Source organism: Corvus kubaryi, unplaced genomic scaffold (genome assembly GCF_017639235.1).
Source record: "Corvus kubaryi isolate FWS band 111438036 unplaced genomic scaffold, C.kubaryi_AGA036_p1.0 37396, whole genome shotgun sequence".
Classification (NCBI taxonomy): Eukaryota; Metazoa; Chordata; class Aves; order Passeriformes; family Corvidae; genus Corvus; species Corvus kubaryi.
In genome coordinates, this window is record NW_024581135.1 from 7349418 (window position 1) to 7374288 (window position 24871).

The 24871-nt window shown below is 40.7% G+C and overlaps 1 protein-coding gene across 1 annotated transcript in view; it reads left to right on the top strand.

Moving 5' to 3' along the window:
- Window positions 1-6: 6 nt before the first annotated feature.
- Window positions 7-24871, top strand: part of DPP10 (dipeptidyl peptidase like 10) — a 454002-nt gene continuing 429137 nt past the window's right edge. Inside the window, exon 1 of the mRNA XM_042040820.1 lies at window positions 7-125. Within this exon, the coding sequence (XP_041896754.1) occupies window positions 66-125 (60 nt within the window). The 5' untranslated portion in view covers window positions 7-65. The remainder of the gene's footprint in view (window positions 126-24871) is intronic.

A 24871-nucleotide genomic window follows, 5' to 3' on the forward strand; every position in this document is an offset into this window, starting at 1 on the left:
CGGCCGCTCGGAGGCGCCGGGAGGGACCCGCGGGCGTCCCGTGCCCGCCCGGCGCCGCCGGCAACATGAACCAGACGGCGACCGTGTCCCACCATGTCCATTGCCACTCGTCCCGGGGCGTCAAGGTAGGGCGGGCGGCAGCGGCGCTCCCCGGCCGCCCTGAGCCCTCTCGCTGCCGGGCCGGGCCGGGCGGGCGAGGCGAGGGACAGCTCCGGCCGCGGGTCCCGCCGGGCGCGGCGCGTCCCGTCCCGGGCAGCGGCACCTTCCGAGCGAGCCCTGCGCGGGTCCGTGCCCAAAGTTCGCCCCGAGGAGGCGGCGGCTCGGCACGGAGCTGCCGGTGTCCCCGAAGCACTGCTCCGCAGTACCGGCACGACGAGGGCTCTGCTTGAGGGATGCGGTGTGAAATCGACTTGTGAGACGTGATTTTGGCATTGTGTGGTCGGAACGATGCGGGACGGGACGAGGCGGCTGTGGCAGTGTCCTCACGTGTGGGAGTTGTGTGGGTGCTGTGGCTGGGCAGCGAGGGTGATGGTGCGGGGGGAAGAGCCGAGGGAACAGAGGGCGCTCCCTCGACTGCCTTCTTGCCCAACCTCTGACACCATCCTGCCTTTGAATTGATTGAAAACTACTTTCTAGCCGAGTTACTGCACTCTAGAGTGATAAGGTGAAATCCCTGACCAGATTGGTATTCAGTAGGAAGTATCTCTGCAGAAATAAGGTGGATTTTTTTTTTCCCCCTGAAATAAAATAAAAACGCAGTCAGTGACAATATTTGATTAGTGATTCTTAGTCCTGAAAAAACAACATCGAGAAATTTTATACCAGCTATTTCGTTTCATAGAATGATGTGAAAGCCTGAAGATCTCACTTCAGTGCCTTGGTGTTGGTGCTTCAGGGCAGTGGGTGCCAGGCTGTGCTCAGGTCTGTGTGGGGGGAGGAAACCTGCTGGGGCTTCACTCCGTGCGCTGCAAAGTTGGGGGGTCTGGGGTTTGTCTTCTCAGAAGGAGCAGCTGAACTTCACATCAATGTTAGAAAATTCTCAGTTGGGCTTTATCCCATTAGTGCTGGGAATAAAAATCATGACTTACAGCTGAGGCAGGAGGGGATTAAAGGTATAAATCTTCGATTTGCACTGTCATTTTTATATAGGCTGCGTTAGGCTGTGCAGTGTATGATCAGTAATGCAGAATGTCTGCAGGCTTGGGGATGGGGCGGGGGGTTACCTGTGGCTCTAATGTCCACTTGTGTAAGGGATAACTGTGTCCATCACACCACAGAGCAACCTGTTAGTTTATGCTCATATGGGCAAGGTCATGGGAAGTGATGAATTACAATTGCCCTGGCCTACTTCAAAGAGTCAGCAAATATAATCTTAAATTGCTTAAAACCGTTTCATCCTGTCTAGGTCTATCTCTGAAAGTACTAGAGAACGGAGAGCAGTGTGGTACTTGCTCTGGGAAGTATTCCCTGTTATGTTTGGAACAGCCAATGCTAATTTTTCACTGACAGAAACATTTATTAAATTCATTTGACTGGACTTCTAAGCCAAAACAACAGCAACCACCAATATCAATATGCCATTAAAAAAAAGAGAAAAAGAGCCAGAGGAGTCAATAGTCTTCAAAAAGAGAGAACATGAATCAGAGCCTTCTAGACATGAGTCCATTTTACAACCAACACAGTAATACTGATGGCATTAGAAAACTGTCTCATTTTTCTGCTCTTAATTCTATGTGTCAGGTGTAAAATGTGCTTTATAAATAGTTTTAAGTGCTTCAGTGCTGAGCCAATGGGTACTCCATGAGAAAGTATTTATGACTGTAGAAAAGCAGTAACTTCCCTATGGTAATGGGGACCTTGCATTGGAAATTACTTTGAAAATACTTCATTAGTGACCAGACAAATATAAATTGTATTTTAAGCATAACTTCCCAAGAAACAGTGTTAGTTCTAGCAGTTATGAATATTCAAGAAAAAAGGTTACAGAAGAACTTCACACCTATTGGAATGAGATCTTTAAAACCCCTTCTTATTCCTTTTATGTTTCTCCCCAACACATGAACCTGTGGCATCTTGGCTCCTGTGTGTAATGATCCATGTAATGTTACTTCTCAGTGGTTTTTGGATCAGCCACTCTCTGCTCTGTAACACAGCATGAACTTCTGAATTCACAGAACAAGAAGTAGAATGATCCACATGTCCACTAAATTGAATCCTGCAAACTTTATCCATGTCAATTCCCTCTCTGAATCACCCTGGGGCTGCAGGAGGGCTGGTGCCTGAATGGAGGGACACCCCAGCCCCTTTCTCACATCCTTCTTTGTTGAGGGGTGTGTACAACTTTTTGTGTCCACGAACTGAGTGCACTGCATCCAAAGCAGGTTTAGTGACAGAGAAACAATTGACAGAGGAAAAAGGAATATCAGGCAAGAAAAAAAGCCTAAAGATACCAAACCCCTTGGATAAAATTAAAATCTCCTAAAAAAGCCTTTTACCTCTAAGAATTTTTACAGCTTATTTTGAGACGATTGCAAACCTTACCACCTTGCTGACACTGCTGTGAACAATGATCTTTCACTCTGAGATGTGTAATAAAAACTTTTAGGGTCTAGCTGAGAATGCCAAATACCTGCCTCATTTCTGTATCATTACGCCCTTGACTCCAGCATCCCCCCATGGCTATGAAATTGGTTTCATTCTTCACATTTTTGGCTCATCTTGTCAACACAGCAAGTAAATTAGCTCTTACAGGAGAATCACTGAGTTTTGTGCACATCCATGTTGTGCTGATGTCCAAATAATTTTTTAACATTGTTTTTCTTCTGACAGAGAAAAATTCTGTTAAAACATTGTGTGCCTTGCTTGGAGGAAAGAAAGAAAAAAAAAAGAAACCCACAATCCAAAAAATAGAAAATAATAATCATCTTGGCTGGCTACGAAAACAAACCAAACATTTGTCTTCAAACCAAACAGTTGTGCTGAATTTACAGGGGCTGTGGAATAGAAGAGTTTATGTCTTGCTCTTAACACAGTCATGACTACAATTTGCTCTTATTAAAAAAAAAAAAAAAGTGGAGTTAAGCTAATATTTCTGTGGCTTTCTACATTCTTTAATAATAAAATATTCTCTGCCAGATCACGACTCTCTGCTGTTATCAACCTAATATCGATCTGACTGTGAGCTGGATCATGGAATGAGTTACTAATTGGCATTTCAGAAGCACATAATTACTGTGTAATATAATATGTATGTTATAACCTTTTACTCTTCTTTCTTTCCTGCCTTCCTTTCACTTTTATTTATTCATTAGCTCTTAGATTGTAAACTATAAAAGGAAAGTGCAGATATGTCCTAAGCAAAAACTCTGCAGCAAGTTTCATCAGTGTCCAGGGACTGTATCAGCAATTTTTACATTTCAGGTTTATTGTAGTAGTGTTTTAGCACCTGCTAAGTGATGAGTAGTGGTGTACTAATAGTTTTCTTATTTACAATTAGGTTGCGGAGCACAGACTTTAAAGGGGTTTGTAGTGTTCCCTTTGGACTTCTATGTGTTTACAGCAACTAATTTTTTTTAAACCAAACCTGTGTCTTAGTAGGAAACATCTGCCCACTCCTGCAAACTGCAAACACACCTCCTCCTACAGAAGAGAGAGAGACACTCATATGTAGCTGTTCCTGGTCATATGGTCATAAAGGCTGCTTGGTCACACTTTTTGGGTTGAAACTTCAGGTAGCTGGATCTTTGCATGCCCGCAGGATGTGTGCACGCCAGGCCTTGTGCAGATAGGAGAATCACTGCAGTCTACCAGCTGTTTAGGGAATAAATCCTTAAAATGAGAGCAGCATTTCTGAAATCCATTACACCAAAAGCAAGTCACTACAGATAATCTCAGTGAGTGTTCAATTATGAACTAGCCAGGATAATACACAGTGAAGGGCACAAGTGTTACAGGGCTGTGTCATTGGTAGGAACACAGTTTATGGCAGCATAATAATGCAAAAAAAAACCCCAAATATGTGGTACATTTAGAAAGAATAAGTTTGCATGGTGTTTTGTTTAAGGCAATACAGAATTCGAGCAGTGCTGTGCCGTGTACCAACACGTTTGCCTCTGTGTGAGGAGCTGCAGCTCCAAGGACGTGCAGTGTGGTGGTGGCTGTGGTGGCAGGAGGGGACTGGCCATGGGGACACAGCTCACTGTCACACTGCTGGATGTGGCCAGCTCAAAATGCATGCTTGGAACAAAGTAAATATTTCTATTTTCCAAAACACTGAGCAAATGTACAACACTCTTGTGTTTATTCTATTCTTGAGACTCTGTCTGGAGGTGCATAGTGACCTGTTAGGGGACTCAAAAAATTATAGATCATAGCAGTCATTAAAGAGACTGGCTTGGAGCATGATAGAAATGTGTTAAGTGTTGTTGCCTGAATGCATTTTTAGGCATCCTCATCATCTGCACTCGCTTTTCTTTCATTCTGGCAAACTGGTTTTGATCATATTTGTGTTGAGTAGGATTGCTGGTGTTATTTATTTGTATTTTGTAGACCAAAACAACATGCATGATGACTCATACATATGTGTGGGGAAGACAAACTAGAGGTCTCTAGGTGGAAATTTGGAGACCAATTCACAGTTTGTAAATCTTCCCATTTCCATGTATTACTTTTCCATATTTTTTCAGTCTCCTTCCCAACATCTGTATTAACAGAGAATAACCAAGCTCTTTTCTTCTTAAAAACAGTCCTTCCTGCATCATAAGAAGAGGCAGGAAAGAGGAAAAAAACCCATTTGAAATGCTCATATTTCCCCCTTCCAGTCTGTGAAAAAATAATTGCTCCATGTCAAAGGTAACATCAAGATTAGTTAACTAGTACTAGTTAAAAACTAAAAGAGAGAGAGAAGGGGAAAGAGCTGTCAAATCCCAAGCTGATGCTGTAAGGAGCAGCACAGTGTCTCCACAAGTCTGGTGCTCAGGCCCAGTGTGTCCCAGCAGCAATTGCCCAGCATTCCACAGCCAAGATGGAAGTGGTTGGGGTCTCTCCTTGCAGGGGAACTCAGTCCCATTGCCAGCTGATGGAGTGTGTTTGCTGGCACTTCCTTGCCTGTACAAATTTTAATATGCTTTCAAAACTTTCCACTCTTAATTCCCTGCTCTTTTCATAAAATTTAAAAGCAATTGGCAAAAAGTGCAAGTACTCCTGTATGCATGAATATATACTGATTCTGTGGTATAGACTTGAGATATATAATATATAGCCATACCCCATGTGTTCTAATACATAGATAATTAATGGCTTTCAATGTAATCCTGATCATAGGAATTTAGAAGGCAGTCAATTTAAAACTAATAAAACAAAGATACATGAACGTGGTGATGAATTATAATTAATAATGTGTTAGTACTTTCCTGGATTATAATAATACAAAAATTTCCCTACTGCCCATCATTACTTTAAGAAATAGGGCATTGTTTGATTCTCTTTGAAGCCACTTTGGGTCTGTGAGTGTTATGTAACACTTTCCTGAACGGATACCACATCATGAGGAATTTAATCTTTCTCATTCTTTAATCCAAAACTGTTTTACTAACCATGTGTTAAGAAAATTTTGTGCTTACTTTGTTCAGTATTTCATTCTTAAACTTAGCATGGTAAGACTGGCATGCAGTGTAACACCTGAGCATTGTTTTGCAATTTGCTTAGGATCTTTCTTGTTTAAAGATTTTTATCTGAGGTCCTCAAATTGAATTATTAATGTTAAGTTATGCAGCATCCAGGTTTGTGACTGCACTGTGTTAATCATTTGACAGGTTTTTGGATCACTGACTTTGACTTCTCACGTGCTGACAACACCCAATGTTACTGACAGCATGGGCCAGAAGCAAAGCAAAATTAACTTCTATGATTCTTAAAAATGAGGCACCTGATGTGGCAGAATGCCTTGGGGGCTTTTTGTTTCAGAGAGAGAATGAGACAGGCAGGTTTGTTACACTGTGAATGGAGCTAAGAGTGATTCACAGCAATATACGCCAACCTAAGGGACCCGAGGGAAGGAACACCTAGAATCAGAGTCATCAGCTTAATTAAAGACTCTCCACAGTGCTGAGCTGGGAAGCTAATGCAACTGCTGCAGATGAGAGAGTGATTTATTTCATTTTAAATTTAACCAGTGAAATAGTTTGAGTGAATTATGCTTTAAAATGCTAATTTCTCAGTGCTGATGGCAAAGGGAGCTCCAGTGCCCAAGCTGAGTGGTGGGTATATGATGTGGGTCTCATCCCCACATCACGAGTGCCAGAGGGAGGGAAGATGCTGGGGCCTCCAGGGAAGCAGGATAACATCCAAAGATGTTTAAAGCTTAGTGATACTTATCCTGGCCTTGAGCTGCTGACCTCTTCCCTGAGGATACACCAGAAAAATAATCCAAAGTTAGAATTTGAAAAGGAGGCGAGTGGAACTGCAGAGATGGAGACGGCTGTTCAGCTTGAGTTTGTGTGTGACCTTGCCAAGGGAAAAGGATGTGGAGGGTGAGCCCTGGGGAAGTTTTGCAGAAAGTTGAGAAGGAAATAGAGATGATATCTGAAGGACACCTTGAGGCAGCGGCAGCAGCTTGGCGGGAGAAGGCAGAGACAAGGGAGTCTCAGGGAGACGGAATCTGAGCGCGACTGGCTGCTAACGGCAGCTGGCAAGTCAAGAAAAATCAGAGTGGGGTATTGTATTTTAGCTCCAGCTAAGAAGTTGTTCCTTTGGATATTGGCTGTTGGATTAGATTACGTTGCCAGATCTGACCTGTCACACAGAAGTTGTTGCAGAAAGTCACAGCCTAAGGAGAAACCAAGAGACAGAGACAGTGTACTTTTTCGGAAAAGTGACAGAGATGAGGTTTGCAAAGTTATCTCAGTGTGGAAGCCTTAGAAGCAAGGGAGCACAGTGTCTGCAGGCTTCATGCTGGGGAAAACCCCCATATGTATATATAAATATGTATAGATCTGGAAGAGTTAGGCAATATGGGGAAAAACAAAAAAATATATACACAGGGTTAGTTATAATTAAGTCCACTGTTTTGTGTATTAACATAGAAAAAGTAACAAAAGAAAGCCAAAACCAGGAGTTTTTTTGGAAAGTTATGATAATAATTATGCAAGTGTTTCCCCTTTTCAAAAAGGTTTGGGGGAGCATACAAGGATAGTATTTTGGTAATCTTTGTCCAAATCTAGCTACCTCTGCAATAATAGTTTATCACTCTGAGAAACAGTAACAGCACACATGTTAAATTATTTTTAAAAAAACTGTAAATTGTTTTAAAATTCTTCTGTAATGTTTTAATTGATGTAGCTCATAGAAAATGGATATTTCACTAGTAATAATGAACCTATTACTTCTTGTATAACCTGAGTTACTTCTGTAAATAACAGATGTCACATATAGCCATTCAGTGACATTTCTGCACAAGGATTTCTAAAAATTGTCATGTCAGCACAATGGTGGTGAAATCAAAATTAATGGTATTTGTGTAGCAAAAGTGGGTGAGCTTCTGTAATTTACAGTAGTAAACATCAGGGGTGCTTAGCAAGTAACTAAGCACAGAAAAATTGATGCTATTATGTTAAAGGGTAACACTTAGGTTGTTTTATTTTCCTGCAGTTTGAGAAAATTGCGACATGCTAGTGCTTAGTATCAAACTTGCTTTTAGGTTTATATCATTAAAAAGATGAACTCTGTCTTCAAAGGTGGCTGTTCTTTAAGGGGGCAGTTGTGTTCCTCCTGCTGCCAGGCGAGCACCGTGCCTGATCCCATCCTAAATGTCCTTTTCACCAGTGGTGCTTTGCCCAGGGGAAGTCCCTGGCTGGCAGCGTGTTCTGCAGCTGTTCCTTGGAGGGGTACCACTGTAGGTGCAGACGGAGAGAGTTTCACACCCCGTGGATAAGTGAGATGCAAACGTTTTCTGTGCTGACAAAACCGGGACCTGCTGAAGGTTCTTCACAGGAGGAGGGAGGGAGGAAGCTGGGGCAGATGCTGGTGCCTGGTGGTCTCACTGGTGGCTGTAAATGCTCTGTTCATGCTCCTGCAGAAGGTGGAGGAGTTTTTCCAGGGTGGGGGATGGTGCTGGAGCTTTCCCCAAGATCTGCAGCACTGTGCAAGTCAATGCACCAAAGTCCATTAAGCTTAAGGGGAGCTGATCTCTTGATGCCAGTGGTGAGGGCTGAGTGTCCCTCTGGGGATCCCATTTCCTCAGCCCCTGCCGCCCAGGTAAACGATCTGTCAGAGATCTGAAACGGTGTTTCTGTCTCTGGGTTTACTCTTCACTACAACAGTCAAGGAATGAAGAATATTTATTGGAATATTTGTTTATTAGCCTTATTAATGTTTTTAAAATAGTGGTTTCAGCACTGTAAAGACAAGAGTCTATCCCTTGGCTTCGTTTTTCCCTGGGTATTATAGATGAGTAGCAGGCTTACATTTTGAAATAAACTTTTTTTTCTTTTGTAAAATCAATTGCTTAGGCAGGAGAGTTCCTGACTTTCCAATTAAGCAATTTATCTAAAAGAAATCTTTTTTTCCCCTTCCCTTCAGAGCATTAAACCCTTACTCAGCTTGAAAGCCACATCAGTCTGCCAGTGTGGGATTAATGCCACAAACGTTCCTGCTCATATTTGCTGCAGAGATGACCTGCAGACATGACCATCATGTTAAAAAATAGCTTTTATAATTCCTTGTGCCTGATAACTGAGAGCCAAAACCTGCCTCTGTTTTCCTGTATTTCTTCTTACTGGTTAGAGGAGGGGAGCAGGCACAAGACCTGGTGCTTTGTGAACACACAGCCTGGCATCCTAAAACCTGGAGTAAGGCTGATCCCCCTGCACACCAGGAAGACTTAGGGCTTATTTTGGCTTTTTGGATAAATCTTGGGAAGGGAGGAGACTTGTCCTTTTCCTCTTAACCTGTTTGCCCATTGTCAGTATAAGTAAGCTTGAACATGTTCTGAGATGCTCAGCGCAGCTCCTGAGTGCTGAAAGGAATCAACCCCTCCCAGCTTTTGAGCTTTCCCATCACTCCCATTTCACCTGTACAAGCAAATCCAGTGTGTGTGTGTGTGGCACTGAGAAGCACAACAGTGTGTTTATTCAATCTCTGTCCTAACCTTGCTCCTCTGAGAGGTTGGAAGGAAATTGCCATGCTTCTGCATTTTCTTCTTATTATTGAGGATGTATTAGCTTCCTCCTGCTTGTAAGGATCCTTTCCCCGACTCTTCTGCTAATCCAAACCCAAAAAACCATTCTAGCAGTGCTGGAATGATTGACTAAAGGTTTTCTTGTTGTAATTTTGCATATCAGTAATTTCTTAGTGGATTTTTTTTCGTACAGGACACAATGCTTTATTGCTGGAGCTGAAAACTGGAAATTGGAGTTTGGTGTAGACTCACACCTTCTGTTACCTCTGGCGGTAACTGTTCATCCAGGCAGAGATTCTGCAACTGTTTCTGATGAGCTTTTCCATGGCATTAAAGCTGGCTTTTTCAGTTAACTGTTTCTCTTAGGAGGTGGAAGGAAGCTTTCCATGACTTAGCAGGCTGACCCAGCTGCCTGAAGGTCAGGGTGACCTCAGCACTGTGGTGAGGGGAGCTGAGGCCTCTCACTCGCTTTTCCTTTGTGGCTTTCTGTTTTCTTGTGGGTGTGAGTCCTTGTGGGTTGTTTGCCTGGGCAATCATGAGCAAGTGCACCACCATGGCATAAAAAGAGATGGTGCCAGTCATTGGGCAGCCTGCAGGGAGCTGGCTCTGCCTTCGTGCCTGTGTTGCTCTGGGACAGCAGTAATTTTGTGGGGAAACTAGGCAGAAAGAAAATGGATGGCAGAAAACGACTGAAAAAGAAGGAGAAGAGAGAGAAAAGTTAATCTCAGAGCCACTCTGATGGCCTCAGGAGACACATCTGTTGATGGCACATCATATATAACTTGCTCAGGTGAGCACCTCTAAGGCTTAGGATGATTTTTGCTTTCTGAGGTGACAGGACTGTGATGATACTAGAAACCTTTTCAAATAATTTTTCACGCAATATTATCTGACTGCTGGGAGTCAATACAACCAAGGATTTGTCTCTTTAAAGACCCAATATATACAACCTATGGCTCTCTTTCCTAGTGATCATTTTTAAGCTGTGAATTCCCTACATTTGCCTACAGTAAAACCTCAACTGACACCCATGAGTACATATTTTTTGTATAGATTTAGTCTGGAGTTTGAAAAATCTCAGTTTTATAATTCAACAGCTGTAATGTGTTTTCTGGGAACATTAATGTTTCTGAAACTTGATTATGCAAATATTTGCAGAGGGCAAACAAATGCTCAGCAAACAAATCCATAACATCATTAAGCAAAGATTGGTGGTTTTCCTTTTTCATAGTATTTGTGCTTCTCTAAACATTTCCCAAACTCTCTGGATGCCTCTTTCCCCTCAGTGATTTAGAAGTCTCTGGTGACATTAATTGCATCCCAAGAGAGGTCACCTTTATGTGTGAAACCCATCAAGAAGCTGAGGCTGTGTTAAGCTATTTTTTGAGATATCTTTACCAATATTTTATAGTTTCAAAGAACTTTACCAGCATCATCAGAATTATAACTAGCACTAAGCACTGTTCAAATTTGAGGACCCTTAAAGAATGAAGAACAAGAATTTTAGATGACCATTTGCCCCTTGGTTATTGGTGGGCAGCTGTGCTTTTCCACATCCAGTACTTGAATACCAAGACATTGAGTTGGCGGTTATGCTGCGGAAGAGATTTTTTTCATGAGTTATAACTAAAATTACGTTGTGTCAGAGTTGTTGATTTTTAAGTTGTTTCTTGCCATACATGTTGGCTTGAAATTCTGCAGGGTCACTGTAGCAATCCTGAGACAGGCAAGTTATATTTGGATTGAGCTCCAGACACATGGAAGCGAGAGGCTCATTCTCTACCGGGCTTTGTGTTCCCAGCACAGCTCTGTCGTTTTTGTACTGGATTGAGCTGCATAAAATAAATGCATTTATAGTCTCAGGCACTGTTCAGAATGAGTGTTGTGTATAAAATTGCTTGCTGAAGTAACTCGCCTGATGCTGCAAGAGAGATGGGCCAAGAGAGAATTTGGGTCACTATACCTAAGAAGATTTCTGTAATTAAACTGGTTTGCATTTTTACATGAAGTAGTTGAAAAAGCTTTCATGTTTCAACCTATCTATCCCCTTTCCTCCTGAAACATATTTTTATAGCTTCAGATCTAAATCATTTAGCACCGAATTTTGATAAAGAAAAAGAATCATCATTGCAGGATTTTGAAGAACTTATTTCTCAGGTTGAGAAAGATGTCTAAATGTATTTCCTGCATGTGTCACCTTCTGAGTACTCTAGCCCTACAAAATAAAGCTGGCATGGGTTAGATGCCATGGAACTAAGAAAGAATGAGTTTGAATGAAAAAGAAATAATAACTGATTGTCAAGATTTTTATGTTTCATTTTCAAATTGTAATCAAAAAAATACTGTGTACTCTCGTTTGATGAATGCTGCACACACTGCAGAAAAAGTGCACTGCAAGATTTTGGAAAAGTGCCTGCAACTGATACAGTGGGTTTTGAGAAGATTTTTATTTTTTATGGTTCAGTATTTTTTAAAACACTGACAATTCTCAAGTTGCCTTCTTGCTTAGGTCAATTATTTTTTGAGAAGGGATGCAATGTGCTCATTATTTTCCAGTATTTCTTCTATATTGTTGCTGCAGAGAAAGCAGAGAGTAAAGTATGTGAAAGCACAAAGATCAGTCTTTAATGACTTCTGCATTTAGAGCATAGAAATGAAACTACTAACATTACAGTTTAACACAGATTTTCATTTCTATTTAATAACAGCTTTGAATGATGACTTGTGTCATTGATCATGCACACTTACACAATCAGCATTTGTAGTTTAACTTCTAAAATTAAAATGTTGAATACCTAAAGGTATAGGCTGTATAAAGTAGTATGTGATAATGTAAGAGTTCCCCAGATTAGTACTTCGAATGTTTGACAAAGTCTCATAATGTCAAAGTTTAAATTATTCAATAGCTACAATTCTGCTGCAGAAAGTGCAGTGTAGATTATGAGACACAAAAAGAAGCATGTTCCAGATGAAGTAGCTGAGTAAATACATCATGTGAGTGGTTGATAAAGTAGCTAAATTACTGTAAACAAACAATAAAACTTCTTAGAGGAAATATCTCAGAGAAATTGCTTATTGAAAGCTTAAAAAGATAAATGCAAATTGTAAATATGTAAAGACTGGAGGGCAGTTTTTTGATATAAGTTGTAGGTTCTCTTGGCTGTCTGTCTAATAGAGACTATATCCTTGAACAGTAATGACTATTCCCTCTGACACACAGTAAAGCATAGCAGATGAGAGTTGATATAAGATGGACCAAATCTATTTTTGCCATTAAATACTTATAGAAATATTTCTGGGCATTGTAATATGAAAATATTCAGTAAAAGGAAATGTTAAGACTGTATACATCATTAATCAACTTTAAGTCATCTTAATGGATAAGAAATTGCTCCCTAGATATTTGTTTTGTTACTGAACTCAGTTCTGCAGAGCATCAATTCACTACATACCACACAAACAGATTTTTTTTTTTTCTTTTCATTATCTTTGATAATTTTAGTTTCCAAGAAAATATCCAGGCTGGAATTGATCATCCTCTACCCCTAAGGCTGAAGATGCCGAATATATGATTTTATGCCAAAAGTCTTTGTGGAAGCATCGAAGTTCTTGCCTGCCAGCCAGTGGCCAGATGCCATCAGCAGGAGAGGTGGCTGGGAGTTTTCAAGCTGGAGCCAAGATGTTGTAAAGTGTCCAGGGAGGCCTTAGAGCAGCCTTGCAACACATAAAGGGCAACGCTTTCCATCTTGTGAGAAAGATGGGGACAGACTTTTTTAGCTGGGCCTGTTGGGATCAGGAAAGGCATAATGGCTTTAAGTTAAAAGAGGGTAGATTTAAACTAGATATAAGGATATATTTTACAATGACAGTGGTGAAACACTGGAACAGGTTGCTCAGAGAGGTGGTAGAAGGCTCATCCCTAGAAACATTGGAGGTCAGACTGGATGGGGTCCTGAACAACCAGGTCTAGTTGAAGATGTCCCTGCTCATTGCAGGGTGGTTGGACTAGATAACCTCTGAAGGTCCCTAACAACTCAAACTATTCCATGATTCTATGAAAAGGAGAAAATTAAAAGTACTATGAATCACAGCAGAGTTGTCAATTATATCCCCCCCGTCTAATGGGAGGCAGCCTGCAAGATCTGGAATAATTTGTGTTTTGGGGGATCGCACCTTGCTTTGTGGCAACTTTTTCTCTTTTTATTGTATTTTTCATCCTACGGCTTGTAGAGAACTCTCATGTAGATGAAAAGGTAGTGGTAATGAGTTGAGCTGATGAATCTTTCAGAGCAAAACAGGAGAAAAAGAGATAAAATATTGCAACTGTTTTCAGTAAGGGGGCTTACTTGAAAATACTTCATTTCTGATTCTCAGTGTTTTCTCAAAATGACACTTAAAGAAAAGATGATAAAAAGTTCCTAAGATAATGAAGATAGTAAGAGGTAATAGTAAAATGACATTGATAACCCTTCTGAATTCAGTATTATTTTATGTGACTACTTTATTCATTATGATTTATGGAGAATATCCCTGGCTACAAAAGCTAGATAATAGACGGGTTTTATCTTTTTAATAACAGATCTAATCCCACAATCATTATTTAATCAAAAGTTCTTCTTTTCAGACATTTTCTTGCGTGTGTTTTTCTGAGTCAAGACTGTGATACTTAAGAGTTTCCATAGGTGACAATTTACATTTTCAAAAAACACATCAAGAAATGGTCGCGGTCTTGCCACGTGCCCACATGATGAACAATTAAGCACTGTTAATTCCCTTCTGACAATGAGGCAAAGGAAACTTAAATTATCTTGCACAAGGCTGCTGAGGGCTTGGTGTTAGAAGTGATGAGACCTTGAGGGTTCCTATCTCTTTTCAATACACAGCTGAAATACAATATTCAGGAGGAAATGTACCAGTCTTTTTCCTTTTTAAGACAAAGTGGCAGAAGTCCTGTTGATTTTTAAGAGGACAGTGTCATTTGGTAGGTGACTCTTGAATTCTCTATAAGTCAGCTGTGGGCTCTTGGACAAGATGCAGAATATAGCTGCTGTTGTGTTTGGGGTTTTGGGTTTTTTTTTCTTTCAGACAGGATGTGTTTGTAGTCACCTTTCCTAAAGAGATAGAAGGATCTAAAATTTGGAGGAAATATATTCTGTAAATAAAGATTATTACTATGAAGAATATTTAATTACTTTTGTACTGTCAAAATAATGGACTGATGTAGTTGTAATCTTCAATGCAGTGTGAAGAAGAGAGGAGGGACATAAAAATAAGGAATATCTTCCCTGTCCAACCACATTTGATCGATTTGCTTGTCGCTCAGTGAGAAATGCCACAGAGCTGGGAAATCTGTCTGGCTCTGCTGAAGGAGTTTGAGTTACGTTTCTCAATAATGTAGCTTTATATTTAGTGGTCACTTACAAAGATTTTTGCCCTTCTTTCCTGAAGGCAAGATATGATCCAAGTTTGCTGATGAGATGAAAGCTAGTGACGTTGGGTGCAATCAACATGCATCAAATGATCTTCTGAGGAAACTTGATTGTACAACTTTCTTGAGGCTGACTCTAGGGCTTCATGGATACATCATTTCTTCGTAGAACACTGAACATGCTGGAGGAATATACAGCATGTATAATGCATGCTGTAGCAGCATGCTGATGAAATGTGGATGGAATGTAATAGTAAAACCAGAGTAATTGTTGAAATCTGCTGCAGATCCTGAGCGTAATTGATAAATAACTACCAATAACCAGAGCAATAACAGTTTCGCTATGCACATGCTCAGAAGCAGTTTAGGTTCTCAAGGGAAGTGGAAGCATGTCTGGGTTTTTCTTGGGTTTCAGGAGCAGGGCTGCAGTGCAGGTGCTCTTTCCGTGGTGCAGCAGCCTCACAGGGCCTTGCTGGGAATGGGAACATCCTGTACAGAGACATCTTTGCACCCTGGTGGACTCAGTTAATCAGATCTGAGTGGGAACACACAGAGAGTTCAACTGTCCCACCTGATGTGTGATGACGCTCTGCTGGAATGGGATCACACCTGACCAGGGCCTTGTACCCTCTGTTACTTGATTTCAAAACTGTTTTGAAATAATATGATTGTGCTGGTAATGACTGCAAGGAGACCAAGCTGGGATGGTCTCTCTGCCATGGCTGGAAGATGCCTTGAATGTTCAAGCACATTAAATACATACAAAGTGCTGGGTGGCTTTGTGATTTAGTATGATGATAGGAACTCCCACTGATCTTCTTCTCCTTAATCCCATTTCAGTAGGTGGCTCTTGGACAGTTAAGATTAGTAGCCTGCAAATGATTATGTCAATTTAATGCCAGCTTCTAAATTTTATTTAATTGCTGTGAGACTAACTAGGTTTCTGGTGCAATAACATTTTAGTAATTAGTGACCTAACAGACATACAATACTGCAACAGTCATTTGGATGAAGGTTTTGTTGGTTAAAAGAAGATCAGGCACTCTTTCTATAATTAAGTGTGGCTATGAAAATGGAGGAGCAGCAAGTGCAGCACAGGCAAGGCAAGAGAGAAGATCTTGGTTCTGCAGATGTGCTGGTGTGGCAGCGAGGTCTGTCAGCCAGAGGGACGGGTGGATAGAGAGGCGGCTAAGGAGAAGGGGTAATTGCCATGAGCCATCACAGCCTTCAGCCCCTTAAAGAGCAGCTGATGAGATTTACCTGCCCTCTGGCTGAGGTGTCCCCTGGAGATCTCCTAGGGTGGGAAAGGACCTGAGACAGGTATTTTGAGAGAGGTGTAAGGGTCACTTATCACTTGCATCTGCAGCTGAAATGATAAATGCAGTGCTTGTGCGAGCTGGGAGTGACAAAGCTGGATCCTTCCATGCACTCCTGGCTTCTGAGGATGTTTCTTACACAGCTGGAAAAGGACACCTTGAATTTTGGGATAGCCATGGGGCAGAGCTGAAGGTGTAGCCACAAGCTCTGGGAAGGACTGGACACCTCTGAGGAAACTGAGCATTGCAGGGAGCTTGGAGTGAGATATCTTCAGGGTCCCTTCCAACCCAAACCATTCTGGGATTCCATGACTCAAATGTCACGTCGTGTTGCTAAATTGGAAATTTGCAGCAGCTTTTTTAAAACAAATGTTTATATTAAATCCCCCCATATCTGTGAGAATTAGAAGTTGCTAGTTTCAAGGAGTAGTTTTGTTCCAAAGAAATTCCTCAGAGAATAAAATGAAGGAGATCTTCTCATTTTTGTATCAATGCTTCAGTTAAATATTTATAAATAGAAGCTTCTCTGTTGTATTTTCAAGCCAGCCTGTTTCTCAGATATGTATTAGTGTCCAAATCTGTCACTATAACATCCTGAATCCTTTAATTAGGTTTGCCAGTTCATGAGTAAAATAAAGTTGTTTCATCAGATGTTTCTTTGAGACAGAAAAGATGTTTCCTTGATGTCTTATTTACATTTTCTGCAATGCAAATTCTAGATGTAGCCTTTTAGAAAGCTAAATGAGCTTGAAAAATAGAGGTCATATCAGAAATGAAGACTCTTCCTTCAGCTCAAGAATTCATAAAGTAGAAATTGCTATCACAGTTCCCTCTTATATGGCAACAGACCCTTCCTGCCTTTTCCTTCTCCTTCCTTTCCACAGTTTTTACCCAGATGTTACAATATAAGATTCCCTATAAATTAACAATATAAAAGTACTTAATTGATATGCCTTTTTACATTTTCTAGCAGGAGCTGTAGAATTTTATAGCAAGACCATCTTCTCTGTGGATGAAACCTTGTCAGAACCAGGGTTGTTGGCCGTGGTATGAAACAGCATAGCTAATACCATGAACCAGTCCGAGAGACAGAGTGTGGTCTGGCTGCCTTCTCCTGACAGGGCATGTGCCAAAAAACCATAACAAATTAAAACAAATATGCAAGGTTTTACACTGTATGTGAGCAAGTACTGTACCTCTGGGTTCTACCATGTGTGTTGTTCCAAGGAACATTTGAATGAAAAAATGCTGGTTTGGCTCATCTGAGGGCCTTGAAGGTCCAAACTCAACTTGTCTAGATTCAAAGATATTTAAATGGAGTGTAAAAGTTTTAGATAACCTTCAATGAAAAATATTTTTGGAGCACTTGTATGTTTTGCACTTAATCTTACTTTTAGAACTGAAAGTTTTATGGGTTTTTTTTCTCTAAAGTAGAAATGGACCTTTAAGTAGAAAGACTCATGCCTTGCACAACCATAGCCTTCTGCAAGTTTTTTGTGTTGAACTGGGGTCAAATTTCCCATGCTAATAATGAGATAAAGATTCAGATTGTGGAGTAAAGTTGATGATCAGTAACAGCTGGTTTTGGTAACCACGTGAAGACTTTAGAAAATGTTACTATTTCAGAATAGTTCCAGATCACATTTAATAATGATTTAATCAATTCTTGGTAAAAAAACCTCAACTAAAAAATGAAGAATATTTTGGCAAAGAATATACAGCCTTGTAAATGGAAATTAAATGTAACAGAATTTGACTTGAATCTCAAACACTTTATATGATGCAGCTGAAAGGTTTGATATTGTCTCCTAATCTGTAAGGAGATAAAAGCTCAGGGTAGACTGACAAGCATTTATTTCATTAGTGATCCCACATGTGCTTCTCACTGCTAAATTTCAAAAATTTAAAGTTTACAGACCACTCATATCTTATTATCTATCAATCTATTCTTATTAGAATAGATTAGAATCTATGCTCAAAAGAAACTGTTTTTATCTCATGTGATTTTCTCTTCATACTTATGCTTACATTATATCTTACCTTTCTTCCAGGTCAACGGATAAGTGTTAAGTGTAAGTTTTTGGGGTCATACTATTCAGCATTTTATTCTGCAAAAGTGAAACTTTTTGTTCTAAAAGAAATATCAAAGCTGGTTCTGTAAGTCAAACTTCACAGCCTGATCTCCCAACTTAAAGCAGTTGGGGATGTTAAGACATTTTAAGAGTAAACAAATAAATATTAATTCTCTTTCCATCCCCTAGTTTGTTACAGCTGGTAGGATTAAAGAGGTGAGCAGCAAAAGGCTTATGGGTCTTTCCAGAAGAGGAGCAGAGGGGTTGCAGGCAAAAACCGCTTTGGAGATTGGAAAATGTCAAGTACCTTTTAAAAAAAAGTCAGCCTAGTTAAAGTTTATTTGACCAAAAATGGTGATAAAACACCTAATGTACAGTGTGTGAGGGTGCTAGTTTTCACATTAAAGATATAAAACAAATTTAAAATACCATAAAAATCGTAGTGCTTTGTAAACTGTTAATAGAATGACATTCTCCTTCTCTTCTTGGGACTATCAGAGTCTGACTTCTGAAACTCATGTTACTGCCTTAGAGTCTGTGCAAACACAGCCACCTCATGGGATCCCTACTGAGGATATTTCTTGGATATGAAAATGATGTTTTCTTTAGAATCAATCCCATGGCAGCCCTGAAGGTATTTTTGGTTAGTCTTCATCAGAAACAGGAGACTTAAAATGCCAGAAACAATGCCTTAGAATTCATCTTCTAAAAGTGACATAATTTCCAGCTTCCAGTGTGGAATTAGGCTCAGGATTGGATGAAATCAGTTTAATGTTTTCCCTTCAGCTGGCTACTCAAGGTGGCCAAAGCAGGTTTATGTCAGGAGGAGTTGCTGGTGCTCCAGCTGTATCGACTTCAGCCAATTGATCCCATCACACTGCAACCCTGTGTAGCCACATGTTGCCTCTGTTGCATGCCAGTTAGAGAGTCTTGGTCTAATTCTTGGTGTGCAGCAAATTAATTAGTTAATTAAGAGTTAAATAAAGTTTAAGAAAAATTTTTAAAATGAGCAACCAGTGCATTGACCTGGAGTTTGCCCTTCTGTGATAAGACAATTCACATTTCCAGTTCTGGAAAAGGGGGAACCCCCTCCCCTGCCAAGTACTGTATCAGTGCAGTGAAATGCAGGTGGTTGAAATATTCCTGAGTATTTCAGAAGTAGCAAAGATTTCCAAAGGCAACAGAATTTGTGTAGAAGCAGCAATGGCTGTAATGGACATGTTCTGGGGAGTCCTGTGTTACTACTGAGTAGCTGTCCAGGGAGGTAAACCTGAAGGCAAATTTCTAAATATGATTAAAAATAACATATGCATAATCTTTAATAAGCTTTTAATTAGAGAGGTGCCTGTGTTTAAAACATCAACAGACACTGCAGAACTGTGCCCTGGAATATCTGCTTATGCCTGAGGTGGCACAGACAGGCTGAGCCGCAGGCAGGCGGAAACGGCGGGCACAAAACTCCCTCCAGTGTTTGCATAAATGCTAATAATGCATTAGCTCTCCATGAGGAATTTGTGGGGGAATTAGCATCCAGGTCACCAAACTGCATGTTTTTGTCCCAGGCTGATCTGCTGGGGAAAGAGAGGTAGCTGGCACCAGTGCCACCCCCGTGGTGCTCTGTGGATGGTTGTCGTTAGTGATTACAACTTTCATGTCTTTAATTACTGAGATGCTTTAATTCAGTCTGATACAAAATAACTTAAGGCTCTGTGGATTCTCATTTTTGCTTTTTTGAAAACAGGGTTTCATAACAGAGCCTGAAATTTAGCTCACTCTGAACTTTCTAGAAGTTGCCGACTGTCAGTAAGTTTGGGACCAGTTCTGACCAAGACAGTTTATGGCTTTCTGGTAAACCACGTGAAAATTTGAGGGTTTGGAGGCATTCCCTCATACTCATTATTTCATGTCCGAAGGGAAAGCTCAGGGTATTAAATTTTCAGGTTACTGGCAATTTTTTTTTTCGAGTCCAAGTAAGTGCTTTTGTCCACAAGGGCCCTCCAAAATGGACATTATCTACATCCTAAACAGCAAACAAACAACAACAAAAAGCATATGGAGAGGAAAGTGATTTATGAAGCTTGTAAGTAAGCACTCATTTATTTGCAGTTTTTTAATACATCTAAACAAAAAGATTTTCCTAAATCCACTTGAATGGCATTATCATGTAGGCAAAGTAATGCAAAACAACAATCTGATTATCTTTCTTTTGTCTTGTGGCACTCAGTGTTGATCCAGCACAAAAATAGGAGCCAGATGAAGAGCAGCACTGAGTTAAGTGACTAGTGTAACTCATCCTCTTGGTTAAAAATGTTTATCTGCAGTCAAAGCTGCAACAGCCTGTAAATGGCTTAGAGAAATACCCTTGATGAAAGCCGTAGAAGCATGTGCTTAATTTTACTTAAAATGTGAATGCTTTGCTTTGAAAGGGAAAGAAATGCATAGCATAAAAGTAATTTTAGAAAAATATAATTAAAAGTGCCCATATAGTCTTTATTTGGCTGTGATCAACAACAATATTATAGTCAGATCCCTATTGCACTTGCCAGGCAAAATGGAGAAACAGTGATGGATGGGATAACGGAAAAATGGAAAGAAATGGATGTACAAATTACTGAGGGTATTTTTAGTGCTTTCCTTTGGGGGTCTTGCTTCAGCAGGGAAATCTGGGCTTCCACAGGTACTTGAGTGAGAAATCAAAATTATGCTTGGAGTGAGGGACTATCTACAGCTGCGGGGGGGTTTATTAGGAAAAGAGGGTTTTCTCAGAACTTTTGCCATCCTTTGTGAGCTTGTAGGGAGAAACATTCTGTTCCCACCCAGAGACTTGAGGACCATTCCCTGCAATGTGAGCTACGTCCCTGCTGAGCCCCAAGTCGCTTCTCAAACGGGTCTGTCTCTCTGGTGCTCTCAGTTTGCCCCAGTGAAGCCATTTCCTCACCTTCTGAGTGCTCCCAAAGTTGAAGCCCAAAGACGAGTAAAACAGACCATAAAGCATGGGGGCAATCCTTTAATAATCGTGTTTCAGGATAACTAACTAGGATTACCAACACAAAAGATTTTTACTCTCTGCATTTTTAAGTCATTACCTTATAGGAATTAGCACAATGTCTTTTGAAACCTAAATGTATGAGAACTGGCTGGCACTGCAGCTTTTGTTCCTGTCAGCATCAGGAAAAGCAGGAGAGCATGAAAAATGTGGTCTCTGAGTGTTTTGAGGTGAGACAAAGTGGGAGAAGAGGTGCCAAACCTTAGGTATAGATAAACTATTTCTGCAGGATTCAGCTGACAGGCTGGCACTACAATGTATTATAAATCATCCTGCCTATAAGTTAGCTACTGGTTTCAGCTGCTTCTGGTGAAAGCAAAAAGTGCAAGTTACCTTACCATGTGCAAATAAGCTTTCATCCTGCAATGGATGAAGAATACAGTACAATTTAGTTTCCTATTTTTAATCTGTTACTTTGCTCTGATATTATGCCAGAATCTACTGGAAAAGGAAACATAAATCTCTACACTCTAACCTATAGTCATATAGGATTTTTGAATATGTGAATTGTAAACCCACGTGGAACTGGAAGCTCATTAACTCAGTGAAAGGTTGTTTTCAAGAAATGTTTAATAGACTTTAACCACTAATCTTATCACCAGGTTACGCTTTGTACATCTATCAGTGAAATTTAGGAAGGCTGAATAGGAGAATGTGTCTTGGGTTGACAAGAGCAGCGCTGCGCTGAGAAAAGCGAAGGTGCTGTTTATAAACAACTGCTGCTTACAAGGCAGAGGGGAAGAAAACTTCTGTATGGTCAATTAAAATCAGCTGAAACCTTTTGAGGAAAGCTGTCATGTCTCCCCAGCAGGCTGGCTAGTCTCCCTGTGTTGCAAGGTCTTTTCCATACAGCTATTTCTGTTCCTTGCCTGGGACAAATCAAACACTGTTGATGCTGGGAGGATGATTTGCTGCCTTTTTGATCTGTGCCGACTATTTTTATATTCTGAGAAGGCACGAGTAAACCCACCCAACTTAAATTTTCTACAGTCTTCATTATTTTATCTGTCTTCACTTTTTCAAAACCATAAATTCACATTATTCTGTAGTGTCATAAATGTGATGCTTGGAGGGTCATCCAGTCCCCTCTCCTGTAGACAGCAGGCTTTGAAATGTGTTTAATTACTTTTGTGTAACATCTGGTGAGCTGGGTCAGGCTGCAGTACAGAGGGAGTATAAATGCTGGGTTTGGTGTGCACCAGCAGCGATGCACAGACCCCTGGCCCTGTTGCTCTGACCTTATAACAGTCAGCTGAAATTTTGATCTGCTTTAGCCCACAGGCTTCACCCCCCCAACATCCAACCCCCTCCTGTTGTGTGGGGTAGGAGTGGATGTGCTGGTGAGACACAAGCAAATGAGTTTGCTACAAGAGCAGGCTGTTAACCCAGAGATAAAAATAGTGTCTGTACTGTATGTCATCTAAAGTGAAACTGTTGAACATCCCTGGTCCAAGATATTTAATTTTATCTCAGTTGTACAGTAGTCTGTGCCCTCCAAGACACGCTAATACACCGTGAAAGCTTTAGTTTTGATGCCACCAGCCAGCCTTCTCTCCTAAGGGCTGGGTTCCTAGGCTGTGCTATAAAGAAGAAGAGAGGAAGAAAGAAAAAGAGGTTTAAAATACTATTATTTAGGACTGCTATCCTGTGAAACTTTAAGGGATTATAGACCATATCCATAGCTACTGAAATCTTTAGTCACGAGTATTTTTTACAGAAAATGTCAGAAAAGCATCACAGAATGTGCTAACTGTATCTTGCTTTTACCGCCTGATCCTGAGTGTACGTGCAAGTGTTAAAAAATGAGTATTTTGAAAGAAAACTTGGCAGCAGAATATCCAGCATTTTCAGGAGAAAACGTGTATTTCTTTTGATGTGGATCATGTGTTAGTGGGGGGGATAATCAGAAAGTACCACAGCCACTCAATATCATATCATACATAACTCTATTATAAATAATTCTAATTTAACGCATTTTGGCATTACCTGTTGGTGCTGTGGGATATGCTTGCAGCTGTAATTTCAGGTCCTTAATGTTTATTATGTTACTGTCTCTTTTGGTATTATTAAATCTTGCCTGGTTGTTTCGAAAAGTCACCATTCTTTTTTATTCCCATATACTATTCCTGTTTGACACAGTTTATTAAAAACTCACATAATATTGCAGGTTAAATGATAACGCATGTCTAGTTTTGCTAAAAACCATGGCAGTAATTGTGTCTAGTAGTTTAGATCACTTGCCTAGCAGGGGTGTGATCACAGTAGGGATATAAAAGTCTGCTATCTTTGTGTTAGAAGAGCATTCGAAAGTCATTTGGGCAAAACACTTAGCACAGAGCACAACCCATTGTACAGGTGAGCACTCCATAAAAGCACTCTCTATATGTAAGCTGAGACACTAAAGAAACACTCGAGAAAAGCCTGAATTATTTATTTCCACATGTTACCCGTTAAAAGCACTTTAAGATCACTCCAAAACACTCCTGTCAGCACACAGTAATCTCAGAAACAGGAGAAGATGAAAGGCACACTGCTTGGGAGAGGCTTTGGAGAGTGGAAGTGCAGATAACTACTGCTTAAATGGGCCAGCACTGTCTGTCTCTAGTTCTCTAAACACTGTGGCAGGACGGAGACATTTATTTCAATTTTGCAAGCAGTTTTGCCTTCAGATCCCCAGGCCATGATCACCACATGACACTGTCCATCTTTGATCCATGCAGAAAACTTGTCTGCACTCAGAATGGGGCTCAGCTCTGCAGTTACCCCAAACCTTTCCTCCTGGCTGGATGAGCCCCAAATGGCTGTGAAAGGGTTTGGGGCAAGTTTTTCCAAGAGAGAGAGGACAAGGCAGCATCAGAGGCCCTGGAAGAACCGAAGTTATTTCAGTGCCTAACCCAGAGCTGTGGCATGGGCAGCCCCTCGTTGCCTTGTGCCCTTTTCAGTTCGGCCTCCTTACAGAGCGACTTAATTCTCTGAAAAATATGAAAAGCCCCTGCAGTTTTACTCCCCTCTAGATGTCTGCTGGGGCCATGCAATGTTCCCACTGGATCTGGCAATGAGGCTTGAAAGGTAATGAAACACGATACCAAAGGGTCGCTCCTGCAGCTCCTTGTGGTGGTGGTCAGGATTTGTGGCATTTGCTGGCATCAGCGCAGAGTCCCTTACCTTGCTTTGGTGCTACCACTGCGGGAGGGTGTGCTCACATCTGTCACCAATCACTCTTCATGGTTTCTTCGTTTCTTTGCATCAGCTTTGTACTAACATTTAATTTCTTCCTTAAAAGGACAAAAAAGAGTAGATCAGATAATGTATTCCTACCATATTTTTGGATTTCTTCTGTCGTTTTAAATCAAAAAGAAATTAAGAGAATGAAATTTTTGGAGAGTCAGTTGAGTGTAAATGTTTATTGCTAACAAGTGTGAAATGCTACAATTCTAGTTTCCAATGATGCATTAACTCTCTGGGTTTTTTTAAACTGGCTTCTTAATAGCACAGAGTGTTGTCAAAACAATTATTTGTCTGGAGCTCCAAAAATCACAGATGTGATTTACACTCTATTGAAAATCAGTGGGATGCATTTAAAGTACTGTTGTGCTTTTTAAAATCCCACCAAGGATGAGGACTTCCAGGGGTGCCCCAAAACAAATTCAGCTGCTTTGGACTATAACATCATTTTGAGATGAGTATCTTGTTTGCTCTGTGGGGAAGGAAACACACAGATCTGTTTTTGACAATCTCCACTGCAGATCTGGAGGCAGGGACTGAGCCTGCTGGTCACACTTAGATCTGTGTGGTGTTCAAAAGGAGTCTGTGGCTGTTCTGCCTTTTCTGTCA